The sequence below is a fragment of the Micropterus salmoides genome, unplaced genomic scaffold, assembly GCF_014851395.1.
Source record: "Micropterus salmoides isolate LMB-PRFRI ecotype aquatic unplaced genomic scaffold, ASM1485139v1 Ms_hic_scaffold_14, whole genome shotgun sequence".
NCBI lineage: Eukaryota > Metazoa > Chordata > Actinopteri > Centrarchiformes > Centrarchidae > Micropterus > Micropterus salmoides.
Genome location: NW_024040485.1, coordinates 27,733,605 through 27,747,718, shown reverse-complemented (window position 1 = coordinate 27,747,718; position 14,114 = coordinate 27,733,605). Strand labels below are relative to the sequence as shown.

At 40.0% G+C, this 14,114-nt stretch overlaps 1 protein-coding gene across 1 annotated transcript in view; it reads left to right on the top strand.

Moving 5' to 3' along the window:
* The window catches only part of brinp2 (bone morphogenetic protein/retinoic acid inducible neural-specific 2), a 209,121-nt gene that overhangs the window by 133,544 nt on the left and 61,463 nt on the right, over positions 1-14,114 (top strand). The window contains 1 exon segment of the mRNA XM_038718847.1: positions 8,417-8,522. Coding sequence (XP_038574775.1) covers positions 8,417-8,522 — 106 coding nt within the window.

Below are 14,114 nucleotides of genomic sequence, written 5' to 3'. Positions count from 1 at the left end.
AAATCTCCAGTATTTCTCCTGAAGACAAATGTTCACAAATTTGTTTCCTTTCCATTGCCTTCTTTACTGTTAAATATGAAAAAAAAAAAAGAAATATGCACACAATTTATGACTCCTGAACATACAAATAAATGTGTGGGGGTGGTGATGGCGGATAGATAAGATGCTTGCCTTTGTTGGGAGACCTGGGCTCGATTCCCACTGTGAGACATCCACCATTGTGTCGCTGAGCAAGACACTGAACCCCTACTTGCTCCAGAGGCGTGCGACCTCTAACATGTTTAGCAATTGTAAGTCGCTTTGGATAAAAGTGTCAGCTAAATGAATAAATGTAAATGAATGCATAAAGGTGACTAATGATAGGCTAAATACATACATAATAAGTGGAAACCAGGAAACAAGTGAAAGGAACCTTTTAAGATGAAATTTTAAGACACCAGTCAGCAGTTTAGAGATAGCTTAATTGAAGCCAAAGGACATGATTGGGAATTATTATTAGTTAATCATCTAAAGCTAATATCATAATCGATAACTGTAATATAACATTTTTTAATTACTCTTGAGTTAGCATAAACCCCCAAATCACGGGAAAAGTTCAGATGGCCAGAGGTTGAGCTGGAACGGTGAGCGAGGCGCAGTCGATTCTCCTGTGTGGGCCACTCAGACATTCTTGGATGTGCTCGGTCCCTCGTCACAGCTTAGAAATACTTCTCTCTCTCCCCCGTACGTAGATCCCTCGCTGACTACATCTTCACACACCACGTGACAGTGTGCAGCATTCAGTTTCTTCGGTTCTAATTTTTGTTGTGTTAGAACACAGATGATGAGCAGGCTTTGACCTCCAGCTCGTTCTGTCCTCTGCCGGAGGAGACACGAGCAGAAAAGGGGAGAGCGGAAAAGGAAGAGGTCTGTTCTCCAGGCACTTTTCCTCTTCCACTCTCCGGAGGCACCAGAGAGTTAAGAGAAAAACAACAGAACAAGAAAGCAATAGCAAGCTTTCTTCCTCTGGTTTTGTAGTCTTCTCTCCAGGGGGTGGAGCTGTCAGATGTCGTCAGAGTGAAATGTATTGCCCAATGTGTGCAATACTCAAACTGAGATATATAAAGTATATGTGCTGTTGCAATGAAAATCATTCAACCCCCACTGCAAATCAGGTTTAGTGTCAAAATTTACAGATGTTCGGCTGTTTACAATGAACAAATCCAACAGCTCAATACAACGGATGCTTGTAGTGCCCCCCCAAAGGCACTGATCAAATCCCACCAGATATTTTCTCTGGGGTTCAAGTCAGGCGACTGTGATGGCCACTGTAGAATCTTCCAGGACTTCCTCCTCAACCAAACCTTGGTGGAATTTGAGATATGCTTGGGATAATTGTCCTGTTGTAAGGTCCAATGATGCCCAAGATTCAGCTTCCTCCCAGATGGCATGATGTTTTCTCCTAGGATTTCCTCATACTTCATACCTCATTCATCTTGCCTTCCACGCGCTGTAGGTTTCCAGTGCCAAATGATGTAAAGCAGCCCCAGAGCATCACCAAGCCGCGGCCTTCTCTTGTACCTTTGGGTCAGTAGTGGTGTACGACTTGGAGTTCAGGCATGGAAACTGTCTACATTCAGTAGGCGCCTTATTATACTCCCTGAAACCTCAGTGCCTCTTGCCACCAAGTCTTGCTGCAAGACTTTTGCAGTCACTCAATGTTTTTTCACAACCTGCCTTCTCAGACATCTGGTTGCAGAATTTATAGTTTCCTTTCTCTGCCCCGTCCAGGTAGTGTGACTCACTGTTCCTTTAACTTTGAACTCACAAACCATGCTTCGAACAGTGTCTCTAGGAACATTCAGTGCCTTCACTATCTTTTTGTATCCTGTTCCTTGTTTGTGAAGGACAATGATCTCTTCTCTCCTCTTTTGACTTGTTTCTGTTAGCCATATTTCTAACATGCAGTCAAATGTGACACTGAACAAACCCTTAATCAGTTGAGGTATTTCATGTGTTACAGCTCAAGCACACCTGGTGGCACTAATAAAGCCCTTTATGAGTGGCATCAGGGGAGCATGAGACAATACCTGTTTTGCATTTTTGTGCTGTTGTTAAGGATTTTATTCAGGGGTTGAATAATTTTGAGAGTGAAGAAGTCAAAGTTGCATTTTCAGTTGAAAACACTTTAAGAATTTGCTGTGTTGAGCTATTTCAATAGCTTTTGTTTGATTTGTTCATTGTAATCATCTGAAAGTCTATAAAGTTTGACAATAAACCTGATTTGCTGTGGGGATTGAATAATTTTAATTGCAACTGTATAGTCACATTAATGAGAACAATAAAATCAATACAAATGATTTTTGAATCCCAGGGATGTGTCTTTTTATCTCTTACTTGAGAGGGATGAGAAGGGGAGGGGTAAACAGCCCCTGAACAGCAGACACACACAGTCCTCTGTAGGTCCTTGGCAGAACTAAATTAAATCATACATAATCCTTTGTCACAAAGAAAGATTTAAAAATTCTTATCGCGCTACACCACAGTATGTTGCTTGAGGCAGGAGCTGCAGACATTCTGTCCATCTCCAGTTTGTGATCAAGACTTTTCCAAAAACCGTCAGCATTGTTATGTTGCTATGGCAAAACTCAGCACTGTCTGCAGACACCCAGCAGGAAACCGTAACTGCTGAACTCAGCTGTGCTGCTTTAAAGATAATGAACCGGTGTTGTTTTGGCCAAACACTTGTGACCATGTGCATTCCTTTGCAGTTGGTGCCATATGAAACATCAGTAAGTCCTTAAATGCCAAGATTATTCTGAGTCAAGAATTAAACAAATTTACAGCAATAAAATGTATGCACTTTTCATTGGTTAGGGAGATCCATCCATCGTCAACCACTTGCGGCGGACTCACACAGGAGGCGTATGCGGCGCATTACGGCTGCGCCATGGCTGCCGGAGCAAATCGCCGCCATTGTAGTCAATGCTTGTGCTCACACCTGAAGCGCCGCAGCACGGCCCAGAAGCAGCCCAGTAGCGGCTCTCCGCTCCGCTGCGCGAAGAATAGGCAGCCAGTCAATTTTTGACGGAAGGTGCGTCAAGCAGCAGCAGGAAGTCAGACACAGAAACGGCAAAGAGAAGATAAAATACCTTGTATCAACAATAAACACAGTTAAAACAGACCAAAAAAGAAACAATTTAGCTATGTAGCCTTCTTAACCACTGTAGAAGCACAAAAGGACAACTTACCAAATCAACTAAATCTAAACACTTCAGCAAAACAGGTTGGCAAAACGTTCTTATTCTGAAATGCTCCATGTGGGAAATTCAGCCCTGCAGGGAACTGGGAAAACAGTTCACGGAGCACTGTGATCGGTTGTCAACAATGTAGGGCAGGCTCTGCTGCTGAAACACTTCTGAAACGCTTCCAGTGTGAGTTGATGCCTGGCTGAGGACGGGTCAAAACTGTGGCGCAGCCGCGTGAGTCCGGGGTTATCCTGCGTACAGGGTCGGGGGGGCTGGAGCCAATCCCAGCTGACATCGGGCGAAAGGCGGGGTACACCCTGGACAGGTTGCCAATCCATCGCAGGGCCACACATAGACAAACAACCAGTCACACCTAAGGACAATTTTAGGGTCACCAATTAACCTAGTCTGCATGTCTTTAGACAGAGCACCCGGAGAGAACCCACGCAGACGGGGGGAGAATAAGCAAACTCCACAACTGGGATATGAACCCACGACATTCTTGCTGTGAGGAGACAGCACTAACCACTGCATTACTGTGCCGCCCCCAACAGGCGTTGGCCCAAAGTAATTCTACCTGTACTGGTCTTAATGGGAAAACACAGAAATTCACTCTAATGATTCAAACATGAAATAAATTGAATAATAATTTGATGATGTTTATGAGGTTATTAGCTCAGCCGGCAAATATTTGCAAGACAGTTATCACATTATGATTGTTTCTGCGGTGCTCAGTGTTTTAGTAAGCTTTTAACCAGGCAAAAACATGTCTTATAGCTGAGCTGACTACAGTACTTTCAGTCACCAGCTGCTCTGCTAAAAGCTACTGATTCAGTCATTGACAATGGTGATTCACTGTAGTCAGTTCACTTTGAAAATTTTGTGTAAAACCTAAGTTTGTACAAGTAGTTATTAGCAGTAGCTAGCGAGCAACATGCTGTGTGTGATATTTTTCCTCCAGTCAGCTCTCATTTTCTTCTTGTCTGTGTATCTTTATGAAGTGGAATCACATAACTTAAGGATAAGTGCGAATTTTCCACTGCAACATTTTCATACTCACACGAATATGCGCCTTTATAAGCAACGTGCGGACTGAACACATTTTTAGAGGCTACGTTCAATTTGAATAGGGAACTGATATTGTTCCACAGTTGATACAAAAACATGAATGAGATGCAGAGCAGACATTATCTGTGTCCACATGTGGCTTGAACAACAACCCAAAACTGCCTCTTTCCCCTCCACTAATCTCCCTTTTCTTCTTGCCTTTATTGCTTGCTAATCTTTAACTACATCTCAGCGCCATCTATTTTTTTCAAGATGTTTGATAGATGTTTGAGATGTGTATCTTTGTAGCGGCTTGAAGGCTAACATTTATTTTGATAGTAGATGCAATCTTAAAGCAAGGCGGAGTGTGAAGATGTGATGGACAAGGCTATTTTAAGGACGACATTACTTTTTTTATTTGTCAGATTGTGTGATTAAGCTAGGGAATGGCTTCAGATCCATCTTGTGCTAATTGAATGATACTGATCACTCATTGTGGAAATTAACTATTTGTTTTATCCTTGCAATTATTTCTGAATGTTCTTTTTCATTCTTTCTTTCCCTTGTGCCTTTACTCCTCATGTTCTTTTTCTCTCGTGCAGTCTCTGACACTTTTTGCCTCTTCTCTCTTTTATATGGTTGACCTTTATCTCTCTTTCTCTATGTCTTTCTTATTGTTGTCTGTTTTTTATTTTTTCCTCAATTAGCAATCCTACAGCAGAGCATCTTATAATGTGTCAAGTAGGATAATGTCTACATGTACAGTATCTTAGCAGCACTAATATCCTGGTCAGATGCTTAATAATAATAATAATAATAATAATCTTTTCACCTCAGAGAAGAACTTGGGTTTATTTGTTCTTGTAGGAGAAAATACTTCATTTAGTTCCTACTGACACACATATCACATATAACTGTAAGTGAGGTTCTCTCTTCTTTGTTCTGTTGGTGATAATGCTGCGTTCAATCCAGGCTGCTTATAAAACTGAATATCGATAAGGAATTATGTAACTTTAACCTGTTTATCACTTACAGAGCACAACCATGTAATGCGCAATGCAATTAATGACAACTACTGTAAGTCAACACACCCCACAGACTCTCAAACCACTGTCAAATTAATTAAATCAACACTTTTCAGAGCAGAAACAACCTTTTAGTCAATAGGTAGAGGATGGAGTCACTTTCTGGCAAGTAAAATACTGCATGTAACCATTTAAAGGTATTTTAACAGGTAAAAAGGACTGAATTGGTTGGTACACATCAGAGTCAGAGTTTGGTCAGAGTCTGAAGTCTTTTGAGGTCGAGTCTCAAGTCGAGTCTCAAGTCACTGTGTGTGAGACAAAGTGCGTCTCGAGTCTGAGTCTCAAACTTGAGTCCCCATCTCTGCTTCATTTGTCATTGATCCACTCTGAATTTGTGTAGATGAATCATGTTGGAATAAGGAATCATTATAAGAAAACAATGTTGGCCTTAGTTGTGATGAATTCACAACAATAGTTATCTCATTGTGCTTTTCATATAGAGCAGGCCTAGACCATACTCTTTTAGATATTATTTACAGAGACACAACAATTCCCACCATAAGCAAGCACTTGGCGACAGAGGCAAGGAAAAACTTCCTTAAGAGGCTGAAACCTCAAGCAGAATCACGGCTCAAGGTGGGCGGTCCTCTACCTCGAGCGATTGGAGTTGAGGGAGAGAGAGAGAGAGAGGAGCTCAGTGCATCATGGCAGTCTTTGCCTATAACAGCATAAATAAGGGATGGTTCTAGACTCACCTGAGCCAGCCCTAACATTATATTGAAGTTTGTTTAATATGAGAGTTAAAAGACATGTCCTGATCAAAGATAACTCAGAGATTCCTCACAATGGTGCTGGAGGCAAGTGCGATGCCATTCAGAGTAACTACATCTTTAGATAATGTGTCTCAAAGTGATGTGCCCCAGCAAATTAATTTCAGTTTTATCTGAGTTTAACATTAGAAAATTACAGGTCATCCGGATTTTTACATCCCGAAGGCACACTTGAAGTTTAGCTAACTGATTAGTTTCATCTGATTTGATTGATAGATATAATTGAGTATCATCTGCATAACATTGAGTGTTTCCTGATAATATTGCCCAGGCAGACAGGATTGGTCCGAGCAAAGATCCTTGTGGAACTCTGTGTCTAACATTGCCGTGCATGGAGGATTCATCGTTGTACAGCATGTACATGCTGAGATTGATCTGAATAATAGGACTTAAACCAGCTTAGAGTTGCTTTACTGCCAATTGAGTGTTCCAGTCTAATAATCTAGTAATAAGATATGATGGTCAAGTACTGAGGCAAGTCTTTGTCTGATGCAATTTGAAGGTCATTAGTAATGTTCACCAGTGCTATTTGGCAACTGCTTTCGCAAGAATCTTACAGAGAACAGAAGGTTAGAAAGCGGGCTATAATTGGCTAAAACCCCTGGATCAAGAGTGGGCTTTATAAAGAGAGCTTTAATTACAGCTACTTTAAAAGACTGTGGCATCTAGCCTGTTAATACAGATAGATTGATCATATCTAGTAAAGAAGTACTGACTAACATAAAACTAAAAGCAGCCTAGTTGGGATGGGGTCTGAGAGACAGGTTGATAGTTTAGATGAAGAAATTACTGCAGTTAGTTGGTAAAGCTTGAGGGAAACAAAGCAGTCTACTACTTTTAACCATAAAATAACTGTATAATTCTATGGTTGCCATGTCACTAATATGCATATTACAGCATATTTAATGATATATTGCCTAATGACAAAAAATAAAATTTTATAATAATAAAAAATATTAAAGTCTTTGTTTGTGCGGGGTGAGACAAGTTTATATGAACATACATGTTGACCTTTTATTATGAAAAAGAAAAAAATCCTTCAAATGTATTATTACAAAGAGTTTGTTTTAACAAACAGTTAAACAGTTTTAACATGTTGTGGCACTGTCTCCCAAATACTGTACATAAATATTTAAATATATACTAGGACATTCTGCCCAATATTCACCTCTTATGGATGATCACAAAATAGTTCCAATGTAAATATCACCTACATTATATCAAATATAATATTAAGTGCCTAATAACACACAGTATCGATTAAAAAAATAATGGATATGAAGGAGACAGAATCTACGCATTTATGTTCAAGTGACAAAGCCTTCTGGTGGATGTAGTAACTATGACGAGAGCAAAGGAAGAAGTCAGGTGACGTTAGAGTGACAAAACCTGTAAATCACCTCGTTACTGTATGCTCTCTGAGGCTGTATTCGGTCTGATTCAATGGGAAGCTGCTGAGCCCGTCTCTGTTGCCTGGATGCTTGGCTCTAGTTCTGGTGCCCATTGCAAACTTAGTCGGCTAAAACCTAGTTCACACTACACGATTTTAAGCCCGGTTTGGGGGCAGCGATCGATCGGTGCTCACCAGTCGTTATGTGTGAACTACTCAACAATGCATCAAAACAGCTCACTGATGCATTGCCAACGTCAGCCAGATATCTGCCATGCTACAGATCTGGAGGAGTCGGCCAACTCGACATACACATCAAGCCAGTGTGAGAAGGCAGCTGGCAGAGCAGGCCTTACAAGATAGCAAGTTGTGTAGTGTGAACAGCACAGCGATCTGCCCATGTTAAAAGTTGCCAGCATGGCTAAATGAGCTCACTAGCTAACGGCAGTTTGCAACAGTTGAACTGAAATGTGATATGCTGCCCCCTGTTTTTTTTGTAGTATGAAACCGACAGGGGAAGAGGTAGTAGGTAACATGTCTGACTTAATGAGACCGTCCCTTTGCATCTTTGATTTTGTTACCACAAAGTTAAAATCATCTTCCACACCTGCGCTCTCCCTCCCTTCCACTGTTCTTCACAACGCAGCCGGCACATTGCAGGCAGCTGTGGCTGCAGGTGTGGGAGTGAAGCAAAATATGGCGATAGTTTTCTATGCTGTCAGAGGGCTCTGCAATATCCAGTCCTCTGCCTACCTTTTCGTACTTCACCTGCCACAAGCTGTACTTGACTGCCAGAAATGGAACAAACATCTGCCTCATTTACTGCTAATGTGGCATTATAAAAAAGCAAAGACAAACATGTATTGTAAATAGATCTGTCCTTCTTGTGTTTCCTAGGTAACTGAAACAAGGACAGGCCCTCTCGGCTGCAGTAACTACGACAGCTTGGATTCAGTTAGCTCGGTGTTGGTGCACAGCCCGGAAAATAAGATTCACCTAAAGGGTAAGGCTGGAGAACACACGCACACATACACACATATATATATATGTGTGTATATATATATATGTAAATACACATATATATATATATATATATATATATATATATATATACACACACACACAGGTGCTGGTCATATGATTAGAATATTATCAAAAAGTTGATTTATTTCAGTAATTCCATTAAAAAAATTAAACTTGGATATTATATTCATTCATTACACACAGACTGATATATTTCAAATGTTTATTTCATTTAATTGTGATGATTAAAAGTGAAAACTAATGAAAATCCCAAATTCAGAATCTCCGAAAATTAGAATATTACTGAAGACCAATACAAAAAAAGGATTTTTAGAAATGTTGGCCAACTGAAAAGTATGAACATGAAAAGTATGAGCATGTACAGCACTCAATATTAAGTTGGGGCTCCTTTTGCCTGAATTACTGCAGCAATGCGGCGTGGCATGGAGTCGATCAGTCTGTGGCACTGCTCAGGTGTTATGAGAGCCCAGGTTGCTCTGATAGTGGCCTTCAGCTCTTATGAATTGTTGGGTCTGGCGTATCGCATCTTCCTCTTCACAATACCTCATAGATTTTCTATAGGGTGAAGGTCAGGTGAGTTTGCTGGCCAATTAAGAACAGGGATACCACGGTCCTTAAACCAGGTACTGGTAGCTTTGGCACTGTGTGCAGGTGCCAAGTCCTGTTGGAAAATGAAATCTGCATCTCCATAAAGTTGATCAGCAGCAGGAAGCATGAAGTGCTCTAAAACTTCCTGGTAGACGGTTGCGTTGACCTTTGACCTCAGAAAAGACAGTGGACCAACACCAGTAGACATGGCACCCAAAACAATCACTGACTGTGGAAACTTTACACTGGACTTCAAGCAACGTGGATTCTGTGCCTCTCCTCTCTTCCTCAGACTCTGGGACCTTGATTACCAAAGGAAATGCAAAATTTACTTTCATCAGAGAACATAACTTTAGACCACTCAGCAGCAGTCCAGTCCTTTTTGTCTTTAGCCCAGGCGAGACGCTTCTGACGCTGTGTCTTGTTCAAGAGTGGCTTGACACAAGGAATGCGACAGCTGAAACCCATGTCTTGCATACATCTGTGCGTGATGGTTCTTGAAGCACTGACTCCAGCTGCAGTCCACTCTTTGTGAATCTCCCCCACATTTTTGAATGGGTTTTGTTTTACAATCCTCTCCAGGGTGCGGTTATCCCTATTGCTTGTACACTTTTTCTACCACATCTTTTCCTTCCCTTCGCCTCTCTATTAATGTGCTTGGACACAGAGCTCTGTGAACAGCCAGCCTCTTTAGCAATGAGCTTTTGTGTCTCGCCCTCCTCGTGCAAGGTGTCAATGGTCGTCTTTTGGACAGCTGTCAAGTCAGCAGTCTTCCCCATGATTGTGTAGCCTACAGAACTAGACTGAGAGACCATTTAAAGGCCTTTGCAGGTGTTTTGAGTTAATTAGCTGATTAGAGTGTGGCACCAGGTGTCTTCAATATTGAACCTTTTCACAATATTCTAATTTTCTGAGATACTGATTTTGGGGTTTTCATTAGTTGTCAGTTATAATCATCAAAATTAAAAGGAATGAACACTTGAATGAAATTACTGAAATAAATCAACTTTTTGATGATATTCTAATTATATGACCAGCACCTGTATATATCAACTTAAACTCCCAGGCCTCTTGTAGAGGACCCGAGATTGAGGATGACACATATCACCTGGCAATAGGTGAGAGGGGGAATTTATTTATTTATTTTTATATTCTTTCACATATATTTATCCTAAATGCATACACAGACAGCCCTGAAGAAAAGGTCCACTGAAGGGATAGGATTTTTCACACACACACACACACACATGCTGTCGCTACCTCCATCCACCAGCCTGCCAAGCCTCTCACCTCCTGTGTGTAGTAGTTGGCTGGGATGACCCTTTACTTTGCGCTGCAGTAGTTTATATGTCTGTTCTGCCTGACTGGCTCACAGTCTCATGGGGAATCTGTTTTCTTACCAGGCTGTAAGTGGACCGTCTCTGGACACACTGACCCCACCCTAACCCTTCCAACTACACCTGGAACACTCAGTACACAAGTAGAGCTTTAGTGATAGTCCAAGGTCTAACCTTCTTGTTTGCTAAAACATATTACCAAATTATCAACAAATGACTTTGGTGGCGGTTGGCAGGGGAATAAGAAACCTCTCTTTCACATTCAGTCACACTGCAAAAAGAAGTCCTGATAATGTTCTTTACCTTAACTTAACCTTATTTACTTTGCAACACATTGGGCAATTTATTAATTTTTACTATAGATTAGTGTATTTAACAAGACAAACAAGCCACTGTCACAGTGTCAGTCTATAGTAAAACTGATTAATGATAACATTAACTGTTAACATTCAGCAGCACCCATCAATCAACTAATTTCTGCATTTCACAAGTGAAGATCTGTTGATTTCTTGGAAGAGTGATATTTTTCTATGTATTACATACCTATATAAAGGGGGTGGGCAGATAGGTAGGAATGATGTGGGTAGGAAGCTAAGTGTATAAATATGAATAAGGGTATAAACTATTAAGGTTACAGTAAGGAGCAGCCTTTAGCATGGAAAAAAAACCATGTGCCTGTACTCATAGCATCTAAGGTTTTCTTCCACACATGCATCAGCAGGTTTGCTTTGCTGCTTATGAAACAGCCATTTGGCATTTGGAAGGAACCAGTCACCTAACTAGGCAGTCAGGCTTCTATGTGCATCCAAGTGTGCTGTCAAACTATAATATTTCAAACTAATCTGCTGTCAAAGAATGCTGTAAAGGACTGTCTTGTTTTGTTGACACATTTTGGATTAACTATAGGGGTAATTGCTAAACTCACTGATAAACACATTGCATTTTCTGTGACTACTTCATAATAAAAGGCAATGTATGTTTTACCAGTTAAATGCTTTTAAGGTGAAGCTTCAGCAGTAAGAAAATGTTTACATTAGCAGTAACTTAATACACTATTTTTTTCCAGGAATGTCACCACCGACACCTGGTTTTTAATACAGCAAATATATAAATATTGCAATACTTTATCTATTTATATGTATGTCCAGTATTAACTCCAGTTCAGCTTCGCAGAGGTTAGCCAGTGTGTACTTTTTGAATGTAAAGTAAAACTATTGACACATGAGGGTCACAGAGCAGCATGGGCCATGTGCCTGATAAACAATGCATGTACTAATGTGTACATAAGTAGCAGGTTGCACTTTTGACAACACCATGAATGCATCTGCTCAATATATATATATATATATATATATATATATATATAGATAGATAGATAGATAGATAGATAGATATATGTGGGTGTGTTGGGCCTGATATGGTTGTGTTATGTGTATATATGTCAAAAATAAATGTAGACAAAGGTATAAGTATAATACCGATGTCACAGATATATATATATATATGATTTATTTATTTATTTTTACTGATATTACAAATCACATGCACATATGTTAAGCTCACTGTAAAGTCACTTCACCCTAACAGATATGTTCTAAGACCGAAATGTCAGTGAATCTTAACAACCAGGCAGTGACCCGGTACCAATCTACACAGTGTAGGCTACAAAGATGTTTTCTGACAAGAAGCGATCATCCATCCACCGCTGCTGTCGGTGTTTCTGACACATTCATCATGACAGGTGTCGCAAAATCACTGCACTAACAAAGGAATAGGCTTACTCTTGAAGTAGAATTTACACTGATCTGCTGCAGGGGGGAAGCTTCTCTGTGCTTAGCTTAAATCTCTGCAGTGTACACAAATGTTATGTGCAAACTTGAAGCCTGCAGTACACATCCACTGAGAATGGACTTAAGTAGGATACATCTTATGTCAAATCCATTTGCATATTAATAGATTCAGGATTTTGGAATGAGAGAGAACATTGTGGAAAACTCATATCAGACAGAAAATGTTATGCAAAGTGGATTATTTTTTATATGTTTCAAAACATACCTGAGGATATTTTACAGTAGATTCTGGTTGCACCCTAACAATCTTCAGGATCAGATCACTCTTTACCAGCTTGCCGGTACCCACAGAAAAGATGGTTAAGAACCCCTGTTCTAAGTCACTATACGGATATTATATAAGTGACCCAATGCTTGTATTGATTCAGTATGACAGTGTAGGGGACACATTTCCTTATTTTCAAGATGACAGAACAAGTGTTTTTCTCCTTAGATGACCTCAGCTAAATGTGATTTGTTGGCGTACAGGCTGATGGATCTCAGTGAAGTTCTGTGATGAGTTTAAGATAATAGCTGGCATGCTGATGTTGGGACAACCCACATGGGTTATCATTTTCACCCCTTTTTAATCTTCCACATACCAACATAAAAAATAGTCGATTTTTAATGCAGTCTGCATTGTTAATATTCATGGTGGCTATCACTGCTAATGCTAACTGCCTTGTTCCAATTTTTCCTTTAATTAAACCAATTTTTTTTAAACTTCACCTCTTCACCTATGCTTACTGCAGTGTTCTGTGGATTGTATCACTTAGTATTAATACTTCAGTAGCAGATACTACTTCAGATACTTCTATTAATAGGCTACTACAGAAAAGGTGATCACAACTTTCTTTAAGATTTGATTGGTACATAAGCACATACTGTAACAGAACAGGCTTGTGTAGAGACTGTCTAAAGGACAAAAAGAAGAAAAGAAGATAATATCAAAATACCATTATCCTCTCTGGCCACCCAGCCTTGTCCTTTCCTTTAAGAGCTATCACATAAGGAATAATCACTTGCACTGATCTGTAACCTCGTTCAAAAAGGAGACAAACCGGGACAAAACTTTCTAGTCATTTAAGTTTGTCCTTGAGACTGTACCTACACCAAGTGTAACGTATCACACATTTCATTGAGTCACTGCTTCACATTGGGTACTTCAGATGTCTCCAAAGCTGAAGTATAATTTGCTATTGTAAGACCACAGGCAATAGTGTTGTTGGAATACAGTCAGTGTACCCCGTGCTTCTAAAATGATGAGTGTTATCAGCATGGGATTGGCTGCAGCGTGGCATCTACCAACGCAAAAAAGTAAATAGCTTGGTTTCACATCACAGTTTTTGTGCATGTATGAATGTATTACATTCATGTCAGTACACATATCTTTAATCCACCCAAAACATACTCCCATGATAACTTGATGACCCCCATGAAAAGTGGTTAACGCACCTGAAAACATGTTCAACTATCTGTGACTAAATAATTTGCACTAATAAACATGTTTATATTAATAATGCATCAAAAAATGTGTAATATATAATGTGTAATGTGACAGGTGTCCCTTATAGAGATTAGCGTCTTGGATTCACTCAACTCTCTCAACTTAACCGTAAATCGCTTGTTTTAGCCTGATGAATACCACCTATTCATAAAGCCTGATTTATACTTCTGCGTTAAGTATCCTACAATGTGAGCTATGCACGTAGCCACGCTATCTGCGACATTCTGCAATTACACCCAAATTGCTAGTTTAGCGTTATAGCGTCCACTGTCCTAACTAACGCTACACTA